This window comes from Pagrus pagrus (assembly GCF_965226575.1).
Source record: "Pagrus pagrus genome assembly, chromosome: 13".
Lineage (NCBI taxonomy): Eukaryota > Metazoa > Chordata > Actinopteri > Spariformes > Sparidae > Pagrus > Pagrus pagrus.
The window spans coordinates 3,243,598-3,260,977 of NC_140197.1; the positions used below are offsets into that span (position 1 = coordinate 3,243,598).

General features: G+C 39.7%; 1 protein-coding gene and 1 long non-coding RNA gene across 2 annotated transcripts; both read left to right on the plus strand.

Moving 5' to 3' along the window:
• The first annotated feature begins 586 nt into the window (after nucleotides 1-586).
• LOC311267369 lies at nucleotides 587-3,475 on the plus strand. Its single transcript, XR_014623827.1, has 3 exons — nucleotides 587-2,394; nucleotides 2,504-2,659; nucleotides 3,390-3,475. It is a non-coding gene; the product is annotated as an uncharacterized lncRNA (long non-coding RNA).
• Nucleotides 3,476-4,590: 1,115 nt separating this feature from the next.
• Nucleotides 4,591-16,585, plus strand: LOC311267768 (uncharacterized protein). The gene is made up of 14 exons (XM_084370998.1): nucleotides 4,591-5,013; nucleotides 5,137-5,363; nucleotides 8,886-9,495; nucleotides 9,590-9,687; nucleotides 9,982-10,023; nucleotides 10,730-10,806; nucleotides 11,276-11,490; nucleotides 11,568-11,615; nucleotides 11,737-12,021; nucleotides 12,421-12,760; nucleotides 13,167-13,345; nucleotides 13,661-13,833; nucleotides 14,517-14,731; nucleotides 16,245-16,585. The coding sequence occupies exons 3-14, from the start codon at nucleotides 8,902-8,904 to the stop codon at nucleotides 16,526-16,528; spliced, it is 2,550 nt and encodes an 849-aa protein (XP_084227124.1). The 5' UTR covers nucleotides 4,591-5,013; nucleotides 5,137-5,363; nucleotides 8,886-8,901; the 3' UTR covers nucleotides 16,529-16,585.
• The last annotated feature ends 795 nt before the right edge of the window (nucleotides 16,586-17,380 follow it).

Consider the following 17,380-nt stretch of genomic DNA (forward strand, 5'->3'; position numbering starts at 1 on the left):
ATGTCTTCAGTTTGTTCATTTAGTCATTAATGACGACAACATTTTCCAAGAAGTGAAATTTTTCAATTAGGGCCTAAAATTGAAACAGTAAAGTTAATCAATAAAGCTAAGCATAATTGACCACAAGGTAATGTTTTTCATCCTTGTGTATGACTATTAGCCTACACTGAGTGTAATCCTTGCACAGTTATCATCAATTTGTAGGCTATTTGTGAATATCCAACAACTGGCAACAATGCACTTAAAATTTTTCATGTCGGTATAATGTTTTTAGTGTATGAGGTGCTTGCAAACATAGCCTACTGTTGTTGAGTTAGTAATCAATGTAGGCTAACAATCTTTTTTTTTGATGAGATGAAGAGGTGATTTCCTGGTTTCCATGCTGGTGGTGAAAGGGTTGAAGGCCTGGAAGTGGAGATGAGTCATGGGAAATGTAAACTCTCTGCCCAACAAGAGTGATGACCCAGAAACTTGACTTATTTTTTCATATCATAACAACACTTGTGTTCATCCCACCAACGGCTACTGCTGAAGTTCTATGTAAAGTTCTGCATGTCGTTGCTAGGATACAGGCCAAACATTCTGAGGCACCTGACTTCAGTCCTGTTTCCCTGATGGACTAACTAGGGGATATGATGGAGAGATGCACACTAAAGATGGAGGAGGTCATTCTGAACAACTGGGATCATCCACTTAATGGCAACGTGATGGACCAGGAAAGAATGGAATGTATCAGATTTTTTCTTTTTTTCTTTTTTAATTGGCAGTAAAATGCGCCAGGTTTTTCTTTTACAGATGGGGTGATTTTGGCAGCTTTTATTGTTCGTGTTCATGTCATGAGTGTCACAAGAGTGACACAAGATTGCGCCATATTAATGCCGGTGGAAACAGACTGTATAGAGTTTTCAATGGTACTCTAGGGTGTGTAGGTGGTGTTGAGTTGTAGAGCAACAGGCAAACTGTCAGATTGTCGTCTTGCTAGATGGTTGTGCTCTCAACTTTGCATGAACATTTTATGCCTGGTTCTTATTGAAATCATACAACTCTTTTCAACAGATGGCTAGGTAAGTGTTTTTTTTTAATGTCGAGAATTTCACGTTTTAATTTAAGTTACTTCTCAGGTATTTTTTTGTGTGGGTCTTGGTCTTGTAATGTTACTTTGCATTTCTTGCAAATGTGCTCTTACATTAACTGTTATATCAGGAGCACTTGTTATCAGTTGTAACATATTTTGTTACTTTAGTATGATATTTTATGTTTTTGGATACATTATTCAAAGAACCACGTTGTTCTAATCATAAAAATTCACTTTCCATTTCCACAAAAGTTTGTAGGACACATAAGTCGCCATCTTGGCTTACATCATCACTCAAGGTGGATAAAGAGGGTGTTGATAAAGTTAGCCAGCATTAGCTGCAACTGCTAACGCCTTACATATGTTCAATTAAGATTCTGTTGTTTTTCTCTTGAATGCAATATGTGTTAATCAAGGTGTATCAGGAACAGACAAGCTCATAAAAACATCTCTGTGCTGGGACAGGGAGTGTAGCTGGTGGAGGCTGTGGTTAAGTGGGGGATGGGGTGTAAACTGAAGGCCATCATGACTGACCCCAAACACCCTCTACACAAGATTCTCATAGGTCAGAGGAGCAGCTACAGTAACAGGCTCATCTCCCTGACCTGCAAAGCAAACATTCAGAAAATCTTTCATCCATGCTGCCATCATGATGCTCAATGCCATTTTATAATGCTGGATTATATGTTTACTTATGAAAGCTGCTGTACGATTTTGAATTTCGCTCCTGGGGATGTTTTAAAGTATTTTTTATTCTATTCTATTCTATTCTATTCTATTCTATTCTATTCTAGTAGAGCTGTGCAAAGAGCACAATTGCCCCACTAACTGATATCCTTTTTCTTTTTCAGTCCATAGGAGGTGCTGCGTTATATAGCAGATACCTTGGATGACTTGGGCAACCAACTGCAAGTGCCCCAAGTAGAGACAGATCGCATTCTTATCAGCTTGGAGAGCATCGGTGATCTCCTAGCGATTTTAGGTGCTGACGGGGAACAGAGGCTTTCTAATGAGGAGCACATCTTCTCTCTATTGCACATGGCAATTATGGAGGTTGAGGGCTGCAATTCTGTGATGTCGAGTGAACAGCTCCAATTCCTATTGGAAAAAAGATTCAAAGTCACTGATATTGCCAAAATCTTCAGCGTAAGTAAGAGAACTGTACGAAGGAGGATGACAGAATATGGACTGTCTGTGCGTCAGACTTATTCTGCTATCTCAGATGATGAACTTGGGCGAGAGATAGCAGACTACATATCTCACTGCCCAAACGCAGGAATCAGAACAGTGACTGGGTATCTCTGTTCAAAAGGAATCAGGTTAGTTACTGTCTCATTTCCTCTATAATGAAATAACTTGTCTATATCTGTCTCTGCTTAAACCACTGAGCATTTAGCATTAATTTTATCATCTTTATTCTTTATCAAGAGTCCAGCAGTACAGGGTGCGCCAGTGTTTAAAAGCTGTTGATCCTGTTGGAAATTTCCTTCGTGGGCTTCAACTCAACACCACTCCTAAGGTTCCATACTCTGTCCCGGGTCCCCTGTCTCTCTGGCACATTGACGGCAACCATAAATTAATCCGGTAAGAAAATCTATACTTAACACCATTAAACATTACTTTTTGGGTTAGGCTCTAACATTTCCTTAAGGAGATAAATGTTAAACTATTTTTTTATAAATGTTTTGTGCCTTTTCACGATTAATATTAGAAAAAAAAAGTTTGCCTCATTCTTCAACAAAATCTCCTCATTACACACAAACTTCACATTTGTTTTTTTTCTTTTTTCAAGAAAGAGGGCGAGGCTTACAGTTAGCCGTAGAATTTTTTTTTACATATTGTAAGTTATTAGCTGGTTGGTATTACAGTACAGTTGCCTGTCAACACCATTGTTGATGAAAACCTGTGTCAAGAAGAGCTACAGAGCTGGAGGGATGCTGCTTGGCCATGATAAGTTGATGATATGATATGACCAGTCACTCCAGCCTTCAGCTCGGTCTTAGGAGACTGGCGAAGTTGCAGTGTACCGGAAGAGCGGTGTTCCTACTCGCACAAGGAAGTCGCATAATTCTGATTCAGCTGACCTGAATCGGTGCGGCTTCAGCTGAGGCAACATTCATACTATTAACAGTATTTCTAACGCTTAAATTACTTCAGAAATATTAATTTAAGGTTGAGAAAGTATGCAGTGGATAATTACATTTTTGTCAATTTTTTTTTAATTCATTTTCAACTACATTGTGGTAATAGGGTTCAGGGGTTCTATGATGTATAATCGTTTATTATTCCCTCATAAGTATTTTTCTTCTCACAGCTGGAGAATTGTCATACACGGAGGAATCGACGGATACAGCCGACGCATAATGTACCTCACGGGTAATGCAAACAACATGGCAGCAACAGTTCTTGGCCGCGTTTCCCAGATTCGATCGTTCTTAAGGACTTAAGAAGGCTCTTAAGAAGGGTTCGGCTAAGAAGGAGCGCTAAGATGCGGGTGTTTCCCAGATGCGTTCTTAACTGCCTTCTTAGGAGAACCTTAAGATCAAGCCAAAGAAGCTTCTTAAGAAGCTCTTAGTGGGAGCTGTCCACCGCGCTGCTGCTGTGCTGAATCAATCGATGCCAGGCAAATCGATCACCCACCTCTTTATCAGCGCATAAGTGTGTGTGTGTGTGTGTGTGTGTGTGTGCGCTGTCAGACCGGGCTGTCCAGGCAAAGAGATCCAACGGCCGTTGGATCTCCGCACGGGGCAGCCGGTACTTTGCCTGGACAGCCCGGTCTGACAGCACGTCCAGTGGGGAGAAGTGCTGACGCACGTATGCATTTATGTAAACCGTCTGGCTTCGCGCACGGCGACGCTGTTGGTTCGCAGGGAGAATGTGCTGTATTGCAGCCGTGGTTTCTCACACGCGCGGACTTTGGCAACGCAGAGTAGCAGGGGAAGCCTCTCTGGATGAGGTTCAGCTGAGTTTAATACACCTGTTCCCTTGATATCTGTGAAATGCCACAGGGTTGTTGTTTTTTTTATGTGTAGTACTATAAACTCATATATGCAGATGTTGCGGAAAACTTAAACGTGTAATTCAATAAAAAGGTTTTTTTTCATCTACCATTTTCTTATTTTTTTTTCTTGCGCCAGTGGTCTGCAGCTATGAGCGCATTTCAACACTGAGCATTGTTTTATTATTTCGAAAAAGTGGAGGATGTAAATTTCCCTGACGCGGCTTGATCACTGAGCATCTGGTCGCTAAGAAGGCTGTTAAGAGTGGGTCAGCTCGATCTTACATTTCCTTCTTAGTGAAAGATCTTCTTAAGCTAAGAGCGACTCTGGGAAACACATCCTTCTTTCACAGCGTTCTTAAGAGCGCTCCTAAGAAGATCTTAGCACTTAAGAGCTTCTTAACGAATCTGGGAAACGCGGCCCTTGAGTGTTTCCTGACAGCTGTGAATCGGCATGGTTTGCCCCACTATGTCAGAAGTGACAAGGGCGGGGAAAATGTTGATGTGGTTACATCATTAAGGTTATTCTTTTTTTCTTTTTTTTTATGTTAAATTGGAAAATCCTTAAACAACTAATTATAGATTTAGTCTCTGTCTTGCATTTCTGTCCAATAAATATGAAACAGAGAGAAGAAGCCACATCACAGGCAAGAGTGTCCACAACCAGAGGATTGAAAGGCTGTGGCGTGATGTGTGGTGTATGGTTGTGTGCAACTATTACAGCACTTTCAGGCGTCTCGAAGATCTGGGACAACTGGATCCAGATCGAGATCTTCACATCATCTGCCTGCATTTCGCGTTTCTGCCAAGACTAAATTGGCACCTCCAGGAGTTTATTCGGATGTGGGACAGGCATCCTCTCTCTACAGAGGGAAATAGGTCCCCAGAGCAAATCTGGGTGACTGGCCTGCTATTGGGCAATCAGGAGAATCCTGATACGGTAACATTGATTTCATTTTACAACACATTGTTTCCTATACTGTTTTGTTGGGTGGGCGACCGGCCCCACCAACATGCGCACCCGCCCTTCATAGTTCTAACTAAGTCTTTTTCATATCTGCAGATAGATGCGGCAACCTGGGGCATCGACTGGGAGGGACCGGTTGGAACCCCTGACCCAGAGGCTGCGGTGGAGGTTCCACAAGCTCCTCTGGATATGCAACAGAGAGTCGAGGGACATTTGAGGCTCCACATTGACCCTTTCATGACGAGTGAGGAGTTTGGTGTGGACATTTATAGGCAGGCCTTGTCTATGGCGAACAACTTTGTTGCTGCACAAACTTAAAACCTGTGAGGAACTACTCCTAACTACTGCATACATTGAGGCTTATACACCTGCACAATTGCAGCAAAGTCATAGCCTGACAAGCCAGAATATATCATTAAATATTTGCTGCCGCTATGGTACGTCTAGATTTCTAGACCATCCTCCATCCTCTTTACACACTTCATTTATTGTCTTACAAGAATCATTCAAGAATTTTTTTCTCTTGTACTGTATTTAATTGTTAGAACTGAAAGTGCAGCTCATCTCATTGTACATGTGTATAGTGCCAATTAGGCTTTCTATTGTCTAATTATACTTTTAGCCTACCTCATATGGTTTGGCAATGACTTCACTCGTTTTTATATATGTATGCACCAACAAATGTTAATATTCCTAGGTGTAAATCATCATCAAGAAAAATAAATCTATTTTGTGATTTTGAATGAATATAAGCTATATTCCAGAGTCATGTCACATACATTGATTTTGCATAAAGACTCAGTTTATTCCGAGAAGTGGGTTTTCCTGTTGGCCTGTGGGAGACAATTTTTTCTGGACAGCTCTTCAAGTTTGGACTTGCACTACTCTGTGGTGCGAGAAGAATAACATCTTGACTTGGCTGCTGAGTCAGTATCATTTTAATTCAGATCTTCATTTTATCTTCCTGCTCTACTTAGGTTATGACAACAAAAAATAATGAATGAAAAAATGTTCAACAACCGCCTTTCAAACATTTTTTACTTTAAAGTAATACATTTTAACAACAATACAGAACTTGTAATGTTAAAAAATTGCAATAACTACAAACAAATTTGAGGTAGCAGGGTAGATTTTTTTTTTTTTTGGAAATGCACAGCATGATCAGCTATATTACGTAATTCATAATGCGTTTATGGGGAAATCACGTTTTTTTTTTTTTTGTTTTTTTGGCCCAAACTTGGTATTGACGTTTATTTGTTTAACCTTCATGGGTGCCAGTCGCGAATCCGAAAATTATGAATAGTCTCTCTGAATGATTGTCATAGATTTCTCTAAAATGTTTAGCTTCCAATTTGAAAATTCACGCATGCGTCGTGTGAAGTAACAACCCTGGACGTTAGCAACAGTAACCAAGGGGGGCGCGGCTAATCGAAGTGGTTCTGGCGGGCATTTTTGCTGGAGAGTCACAGACAAGCAAGAAAAGCTAGAGAAGTTGTGTTCCATTTGCTTACATTATGGCTTCTGGAGAGCGTCAGCAACAGTAAGTTTTAATTACACTAGAGAAATTGTATTTCCTGCGAAAATACAGCGTGAATGCTGACTGCTGAAGTGATTTCGCAAAATCTGCTCTAAACACTTGCCTAATGCATAAAACATGCATAAAACTATGAGAATGAATGGTCAAGAATTTGCAGGAAAAGCTGATTTTTTAAAAAGCTGAAAAGGCAGAAAAGCTGAAAGTAATAGGCTGAAAGAGCTTAAAAAGCTGAACAGTCTGACAGCCAAACAGTTTCTGTAGCTGCACAGATGCTGGAGCAGTAGCAGAACCAAAGTTGAAAATGTCCCCATAAGAATGAATGGGAAAACACCTCCCAAACAGCTGCAGGTTTAGGAAAAAGTGTAATGGTTATGGCCAAAATATGTATACAGTGAGTAACAGGAGACATTGCTGAACCATGTGATGTGTTTTTTATTTCTGTAGAGTGAAAAATGAGGGCACAAGAGCGAGAGACAAAACCGGTACCGTCTGCTCCACTCCAGAGATTTAGGCTCAAAGTTAACACTGCGGCTTATGGGGGAGTTGCTGGAGTTCTTGTCACTCTAGGGCTTCTACAGCCAAAAGTTTAAGTCCTACATCTGAAATAAGACCATCATCTGAAAGCCAACAAGATTTCCTACATTTCTATGTATATATTGTCTATGTGAAGTAAAAGCTGTGGGACCCAAATCAAGCTGAAGAGAGTTTTTTCTCAAGTTTTTGCAGCTGCTCTCCACTCTAGCGATGACGTCACCCACTCTAGCTCACGCAATACACACCCATTATAAACCCAGAAGACGAGCTAAAAATCCTTAAAACTAAAACTGTGATAATTTCAAAACCGTAAAAGATTTTAAAACTTTGAAATACAAGTTCAATAGTTCAAGGTCTTGTGAATAGTTTAAAGTTGGAATGGTGTCCCTAGCTCAAAGTATGACACGCATTGGTCCAATGGAAGCGCCTCCTGATGGCGGAATATGGGTATTGCAAAAGCGCCCAAGCGCTGACATCTCTGCATTGTTGGTGAATGAGCAAGTGCGGTATTTTCAATAATTTAAGGACATTTCTAGATCACCCACGTGAATAGCATCATTGAGGACCCTTTACAGATAAACATGAACACATAGGCTAGAAAACAACAACAACAACAACAACAAAAAAACAGTTTTCTACATGAATGTTTCAATCTACATTTTATAATAAACAAAATCTAAGTGTAATTTGATATGACCAAGACACCTAAAAACAAAAACACGGCCTTTACCACAGTAGTCAATGGAATTATCGTTACTGTCATATTCCGGTGCTCCACTCATGATGAACAGAACAGCCAATTACATTAAACCACGAGAAACTAATGCCAAAGATTTTACAATAATTTCCCAGATAACTTCCTGTAATGAAATATGCAATTTGTATCTATAGCCTAGTTGTATCTTGTTCCATGGGACAAAGGTAGCCACATACTGTATATTTCCCAATGAAAATTTGAGAAAAGTTAATTTATTTGATGTCATACAGTGAATAAATCATCCAAACGTAGAGTATGTGTTTAATAAAAGTTTTTTGTCTTGCAAATAGTTCCATTCTTCTTGTCTTACACTGAGCTATTTAGTTTCATCACCACTGGTAACCTCTGCACATTGACTCAAGGCCTATGTTCTATGCAAAACAAAACTCCAACTGTTCTCTGATAAATATTACTACATAACTAAATAATACTATAGTACTATTGTAAGACAATGCATATTTTGAGAATACTTTTGTTATTGGGACAAAAATCAAAAGTTGATTAGTGAAATTTAATGTATATTTAATATGTTGCAACGGTCCCTTATCCGTGTTGCAACTGCCCCCACGTTTGGGCTCATTTGCAACATCTGGATTCTTCCATTCAAATGAATATGGTGATTGATTTGTCATATGTACGCATCTTTAAATGGCATGAGTAATTAGCTGACAAATGTATGTTTAATCTATAAAAGTTTGATGAGTGTAGTCATAATAGTCTCTGAGTAACTAAGAAAAAATTTAAAAAGTGTTAAAACTGTCCCCAGTCTCCCCTAAAAATGTTTTAAGCCATTTTTTCTGATTAATTTTCAGTGAAAATATGACAGTCCAGATAGGTAGTTAGCTATTATAAAACAACACTACTGCACTGTATACAGTCTGTCTATTTACTTTTACTGTCCCTCCAAAATGAAATAAACAGAAAGTATAAATTGATTTAGATTAAAAAAAAAAAATTAATAACTTATCTACCCCAAAAGTTAATTATTTATTGATTTTTTTCCCTACAATGACACAGAGCCAGGGACATCATAATGGAGCTGAGCCAGGTAATCCGTGACGCAACATTAATTCAGCCTGCTCCACATGGTCCATCTGGAGGAGAAGCTGCTGGGCCTGCTCGACCGAGCACAGCAACACTACCACCCCCACTACCACCCCCAACCCTCGGGAGCTTGCCCATCAATAGAGCCGACCTAGTCAGGTCCAACCTGAGTTGGCTCTTCCAGCCTTATGGTGGCAATAGGAGGCGCCAAAATGTAGCAAAACAGCCCTGGCAGCATAAGTTCTTTTGCTGTGCAAGGATGGCCACCTCCGAAATCCCTGCCCTGGAGGAAGCCATGTGTCTCCAGGCCAGTCGACTAGGGTCCAAGGTGGTCGTCTTTAAGGATGCAAAAGGCAGCGCCCAGGATTGTATCAGCACTCTGGAGGGGGCCTATCCACCACTGAAGACCTGTGGTGGATTTAAACTGATGCGGTGCTGCAGGAGCAGGCAGCTTGTCGATATTCCAGTGCCACCAGGTGGCTACACTGTCCAGTTCTTAAAGGAGCGCAGCAGTCTAAAAAAGGCTGTTGCCTATATAGTTCCCCTTCAGAGTGACCTCCAGGACAATGTGGACGTGCCACAGGTAATATATTTATTTAAATCATTTGAAATTATTTTGATTTTTATTTAATTTTATGTCTCCTAACCCTCACACATCTCTGTAAATTACATTATAGGAAGAAAATGTGGTGGACATTAAGGAAAGTTGCAGGAATTGCAACAACCTCATCCCACTGCATCTACTACCGGCGCACTTAGCCCAGTGCAACATCGGGTAAGGCAATATAAAACTTTTGTGGCAGGTTATGGTGTATGACACATAAGCCATGTTTCCACAGCAGGAGTTCCTGGTAAAGGGAGGGGGTAGGAACTTCTACAGGATCAGAGGCTAATCGCAGCAACGCACTTCCGTCAGGCCAGACTACCTGATAATATACACGCTATCTAACAAAAAAGGGAAAAACCGTCTCGATCATCACTCAGTCCAGCAATCGAGATGAGCATATCTCTCTTTTTTTAAAGTAGACCACTGCTAATAAGTAATGTTTATAATGTATATTTTTCGCAGTAGCAGCGCAACAAGTGGGGTGGCACTCTCCACCGACCATACGTAAGTAAATATTCTAGATTACTTCTTATATACAGTAATTACAAAGTTAAAAAGAGGGATGGTGTGTTAGTTGTCATATTAACAAGTGTCAAGGTGACACTGGAAAAATATAACTTGCCGTACACATAGTTTTTACTCACCACTTTGTGTTAAGTGTAGGACTGCACATTGATAGAAAAACATGCAATAAGCAATAATGCTTTCAAATATTGCCACGACGATATGACTAGCGACAAATAAATACTCCAGTACCTGTAGATGTTGTTACAGAGTTTCCTGATACTGGTTGGCTTCTTATTGCCTTCTATTATGTTAAAGCAGAAGTAAGCGGAATGTTTGTGTTAATATAAGTCTCAAATAGTGTTGGACTCGAGGTCCTCTAACCTCAGTCTATGTGCAAGCTGAGTCCAGCGTGCTCTTTTAATGAAGCAATAGGAGAAAAAACCACATGCAAACTGCTCACCTTTTGGCTACTGTCACCTTCTTTTATGTCAACCAGGGTAGTACAAGCGTGTAGCGTTGCATGATTTTACTTTTTTCAATACTCCAGAGTTTGTAGGTCTGATTCATTCATAGTCATTCACACCGGTGGTGGCAAGCTACGTCCTTAGCCACAGCAGGAAAGGAACCTCTGAAATTTTGTCAATATCATATAGTAGTAATTTTTCCTTGCCTGTGTAATTTTGTGTTGTTTATGTCCTCATAGTAACACACGCGAGAACTGCTGGTCGATGCGAATTAGCCTGATGCGAACGCATCAAATGCTGTACAACTCCCAGCAAGGTAAAACAGCAATGTCTTTTTAATATTTAAAAATTAAGTGAGCATGTATTTTTTGTTTTTATTAATTTTTCTACCTGTATGTTAAATTTGTTTTGACAATATGGTGTTCTTGGACTAAAACACAATCCAAAAGAGTAATCAATTAAAAACAAATTGTGACTATTTAGCCGACATTTGAAAACATGTATCATTTATAGCAGTAAGCAAATGTCCGTCATACACTGTATAAAGTAGTTGTTACCCACAAAGAAATACATGTATTAAAGCAGGAAATATTTTACACCATTAAGTTAAGTTAGGGCAGTAATGGTCATGTGACTCATGATTCAGGCATTTTTGGAAAATAACTTTTTATTCTAAAAATATAGTTATATCATAATTACATTAATTGTCCATAGTTCAAAGTTTTCTATTACTATTTTAATTGTTTTTTGTTGGTTGTTTTAATTTTTTGCATTTTTCTTTTTAGCCAATGGGGTAAAGGTTTACCAGGTTGGACGGAACCTGACCAAAAGTGGCTTTTGCCAATTCATAAGGGATCAGTACCCTGTGCTGCAGAACAAAGACTTTCAGTTCTGCAAAGTAAACAGGCACAGGGTAGTGATCCCTTTGACAGAGTCCACGCCAAAGCAGATTCGCCAAAGCGGAGTCTTGGGGCGCTCGGCTTTATATGTGCGTCCTATGGTGAGCAATTTGAGCAATGTCAGTAGTTCAAATGTATTTTTTCTCTGTTCTATTAATTATGTCTGTGTAATTCATAGACTGACTTACAAAGTGACAGTGACAGCAGCAGTGATGAAATGGACATGGTAAGTTAACAATGTAAAAAATAAATAAATAAAAATAATTAAAAAAGGTTTTCTGCACTTGGAAAACATTACACTGGGAAAAAAACTCTAAAGCACTACTTTTCTAATGTCTCCTGATTAGTCACCTGTAAGGCATGAGGATGACCACGAGGAGGAGGAGGAGGAGGAGGAGGAAGAAGAAGAAGAAGAAGATGTTGTGGAGGAAGACCATGAAGAGGAGGAGGTGGAGGAGGTCATGGAGGAGGAGGTTGAAGAGTTCGTGCAGGGGGTCCAGGAAGAGGAGGAGGTGGAGGAGGTTATCGTGGAGGGGGACCAGGAACAGGAGGAGGTGGAGGAGGTCGTGAAGGAGGAGGTTGAGGAGGTCGTGGAGGGGGACCAGGAGGTGGAGGAGGTTATGGAGGAGGAGGTGGGTATAGCAGTCGAGGAAATGAATGAAGAAACACAAGTAACTTTAGATGATTAGAACTGTCTGTAATGGACAGTAAAGGCCAAGTAAATGACTACATAGTTGTACTTTATGAATATGATTTACGTTCGTACACCCTTGTACAAGGCCAGTTCAGTCTTTTTAAACAGCCAAAAGCATTAACAGTCATTTACCCTAATTTTCTAATGTACCCTATTGGTCATCTACAAGTGACTTATATAATTAATCATGACATTAAAAATACAAAATTTGAAAATATAAAGAACTTCCATGGTATGGCACCAAAAAACTTGATGTGTTGAATGATATCGATTATGGTCTGCCACAGCATCAATTTCAGGATTATTTGTAACTCCCCTGAAATCAATATTTTTGCAGGAATTGCCCACCACCGTGTCCCAAGAAGGACAAATAAGAGACGTCCTAACCACACTTGTGGCCCATGTACAACAGGAGGAGGTGCCACCTCCAGCCAACAGAGTAAATGTTGTCAGGTCTGACATCCTGGAAAGTGCCTTAAGGGCCTTCATGAGGAAGGCCTTTTGTTCAGAAAGGAGGCTGGACGTTGTTTTCGTTGACTCCTTAGGCCAGGGTGAAGGTTCCATTGACAATGGCGGGCCAACGAGGGAATTCCTCACCCTCCTCATGAAGGCACTGTTGAATAGCCGATTTTTCAATGGACCGGCAACATCTAAAAGTCTACAGCTGGACTCTGTAGGTGTGTAAATGACCAGTCACCATTTTAATTTACACTTACACATAGAAAGTGTGAGTTACATTGGCAGTTACATCATTAAACATCCAAAAAAATGGTCAGAAATCATGCAGATTTACATTTACAGGTGTTAATTATAAACATCAAAGCAATTAAAGAAATTATGAAATAGTTCTACCAAATAACGTTTATAAAATGTAATTACTTATAAATTAACACAAAAGTGCAGCTACCTACACCAAAGATTTTCAAATTTCCAGTAGTAATAAATAACACGGACGTATAACAAATAAGTTATTTTAAACAAGAAATAATAGTTAACATATGCAGTACATTCTGTCTACAGTTGTGTGCTTTCTTTGCCTAAACTCTGCTAACGTGACATTTCAAATGTCTTTAATATTTCCAGGACTTTGTAGGGGCACCTACGCAGTGATAGGACGGATAATATCAGTGTGTGTGGTCCACGGAGGAGTGGGGCCACACACACTGTCCAACAGACTGATGGCCCAGCTCACAGGGGAAACTCCACCCCCTGTACAGTTGGAGGAAGTGGAGGACAGTGAGCTGAGGGACCAGCTCCAAAAGGCAAGTTTTCAAGTTCTGCAATCAATATTCAAAAGTGGGATTACTGTGTAAATAATTTCATTTTTCATTTTTTTTCATTTTTGGTTGAGAACTATTATGAAATGTTAAAAAGCAAAAACAAAACAGGAAATAGACACAGCTTTTTTGAAAATTCAATCAGCTACACCAATTCCTCAATTTACAATTATATTTTAACATGTGTCCTGCCTCAGAGATGTCTGCTATGCTGTTGTTTTTAACTCTTGTAGTATTAAACTGAACATGGAACTTAGACAGTATTTACCTGTTCAAGAAATAATTTGAATTTAATTTCAGATTAAACAAGCTAACAGTACGGCAGAGGTCCAGGAAGCGGTGGCGGAGGCCTTTACCAGCCTGTCACTGTTGGGGTCACTCGGTGTTATCCGAACCCTCAGTGACAGGGATGAAATACTGTCGTCTGCACTGACATTTTATCTGGAGAGTAGGCTGGATGGACCGTTAAAGCAGTAAGTCTTTTGAATGTTTAATTTTTAATTTTTAGAGAATATAGGATTTTTCTGGTGATATATTTTTCGCTTCTGTGTGTAAACATGCAAAAAGTGAGCAAGTTACGCATTTCTTTAGCGAAAATTTGTCAAGCCAATCAACAAGAATGGCACAATGATTTGAGGGGGGAAATAAACAGGTATACATTTACATTCTCAGTTAGTAATCGAAAACTTCAAATTTCACTCATTATCTACTCACTGTCATGTCGACTAAGGGCTGGGAGAAGTTTCAGAGTCCTCCGTGCCTTGTCTGAGTTACAGCGGGGCTCCATGCAGCACTGCATGTCCATATGACGGTAGCAAACGGGGCTCACTTTTCTTCGTCCAAAAAGAAACACCAAAAACCATCCAAATACCTCCATAGTGCTTGTCTGTAATGTCTCTCTTGTATTGAAGCCCCGACATGAGAAATTATTCCGGTATTTGGATGGTTTTTGGTGTTTCTTTTTGGACTACATATGCTACCGTCATATGGACATGCAGTGCTGCATGGAGCCCCGCTGTAACTCAGACAAGGCACGGAGGACTCTGAAACTTCTCCCAGCCCTTAGTCGACATGAGGGTGAGTAGAAAATGAGTGAAATTTGAATTGTGGGTGAACTATCCCTTTATTAATGAATTTTATGTTATTTCTTGTCAAGGCTTCGGGAGGGCATGGAGACTCTGGGTGTCCTGCAGGCACTCAGAGAGAAGCCTGCGTTAAGAAAGCTTTTTTGTGGAGGTCCCCCTGCTCCGCTGACAGCAGAGCAAGTGTCAGATCTGTTCAAGGTCAATTACAGCATAGCAGGAAGCTCCCGACGTGTTGAAGAGGAGAGGGCAGTCGGTCATTGGAGAGACTGGCTAATTGACCTTGAAGGTATGCACACTGTGATGACTTGAAAGAAATGGGGAAGTGATCTTCACAATGAAACCTTTAAAACAATGCTTAACAAATTATTAGGAATACATCAGAGAAAAAAAGAATGAATGTTACTGCATTATTTACAATCATTTCTTTTTGTCATGCCCAAAATCCATGAGCTGTTGTTGACAGTATGCATAGGCTTACCATAAAGCCTTGAAATTCTTCAAATTTTTTTGATGTCGAAGAAGTCGCAGGTCCCTTAAAAATGGGCAATAAGAGACATGGGTAATTAAAATTACTTAAAACCATACCTTGCCCAAGATATTTTGTAAATATTTTTTTCATGTTTAATTTTTACCTGGCAGACCATAAAAAAAAGCATTTCCACATCATAAGAAGTTTAGTTAGCATATATAGTCCGAAACTTTTCTTGAAGGGTCATTTTTCAATTAAACTTTCTTACTCCACAAGCCTTATCCCACATTTTAGGCAATTTCCACACCTGATAAATGTTCAACAACAATGGTCATTTAATGTCATTCCATCCATGCACCCGAAATGCAGCGTGTGGATTATTTTTGCTTTGTCCTAGAAAATGTAAAATTTTGTGCATATGAAAATATGGGCACAGACATATTTTGAAATTGATTTGGGTTTGAAATTATTTATCATTTGTATCATTTGGTCCAATTTTTTGTAATTGTTAAAAAAAGACGAATACAAAAAAAACAAAACAACAAAATTAATTACTGCGACCTCCGCATTGTTCATGTCTGGTCAGCGAGCAGTGTACTTCGTTACCATAATTGTTACTGGATAAATTTAATTACTCTCACGTTATCTGAAGTTATTTCAGAAACAAACATTGATTTGGGCTCTAAACGGCATATATTTATATTTATTTGTTTATTTTGGGCATGTCAGTTAGATCAATCATCATCACACATCATCTTAGTTTAAATAATACAATACACATGATCGAAAGGGAAAGCGGGAGAAGCACAAGCTTATCTAGTCCCGCCCCCGTTACCCACAGAATACATTATCTTCATCATACTTTTTTCTTATGACATTTTCACATAACATGTTACAACAGTAGGTAGTAATACAGAGCTGAAGTCTAGCTCTAGACAGTCAAAACAGACTATGTGTGTGTCTGCACGTGTCCATATTGGTCCGTCATGAGTGAACAACAGTCTCGTCTTGTTGCCTGGCATATCACAAAGTCACAAAGTGGTCCAATCGACAGACATCAATTTCAATGATTTGATTATTTGTTGTTATCAGTTATCCTATAAACATATACAATGAAATAGTCAAGTTTCGAGATTATGCTTTTACAACATCAGACAAAGCACCAGTATCTAAACACAATCGTAATCATGTTCCTTAATTTGATTGAAGGGGTGGTTTTTACACTTACACACTTACAGATTTATTTGGAGGTATTGTATTTTTTGTGGATAGTAAAAACAAAAGATAACTGGAATCTTGTCTTTTAAATTTCTCACCTTTTACATTGCAGGTGGAGATGCAGTCCTGCACCAGGAGGGACTTGAACCGGTGCAGGTCACCATGGAGAGGCTCCTGATGTTTGCCACTGGGGCAGAAACAATACCACCTCTGGGGTTCAGTGTTGTCCCCACTCTGGGATTTTTACACGCCCCACATTCACAGCAGAGGAGGAGATTCCCAGAGGCAAATACCTGTGCCCTGATCCTGAGGCTCCCTCTGCACAGCTGTTATGACAGTTTCAGTGATTGTATGATTTCAGGGATAGTACAGTCACCGCAGTTTGGAACTGCATAAGGTTTAGTGTCTTGTGTTCTGTGTTACCCTTTTGTCAGCATTCACACTATTGTTCTTCTGGAATTTAATAAAGTTATTATTCCTGCTTCCTGCTTTTGATGTCTGGAAAATGGGTGTTGCAAATTGTCTCCCCTTCAAAGATAAAAACATTGAGCCCCTCATATGGGTTTCACCCAAAAGGCATGAAATTCGTTAGGCTGATAGAACATGCCAAGACACAAAAAAACTCTCAAAATGTCATGGTGAAATCCTAAGCGGAGTCAGACGGTTAGATTTTAACTTTTGCCAATGGCGTGATTTTGGCCATTTCAACACCTCGCATTTGAATAAACTGGTCCAAATCAACCTTTAACTGGTTACAGATCATCAAGAGACCATGCTGATCAAAATGTATTAAAACGGCCTACGTTTGGTTACACTGCCCCCTTGTGGACACACCGTTTAACCTGTCATAACTCCTTAGTGCATTGTCTGATCTGTTCCAAACTTCACGTGTGATGATATTTTGCCCCTGATCGCAGACGCCCGCCGACCGTGCCGACTGGTAAATGGACGCAACATTGTGTACTTTCGCTCCTGCTGGTTTTGTTTTTTCTCCCGTCTTGCTTTGTGCAGCGGCCCCCGTCTGGCTCTGGCCCCTGCAGTGGCACTTGGTCGCGAGGGCCTGTTCCCCATCGCGAATTGCAACTTTAATTTTATTATTGTAATTATTATCTTATCATGTTTTCACTAATTTGCATTAGGTAAAAGAAAATGTATCTGTTCTATTAGCAACAGTCGAATTAATAAACTCAACTTAATGTCTGTGTGAAAGAAAATGAAAATAATTTAGATTTTTTTAAAACATAATTT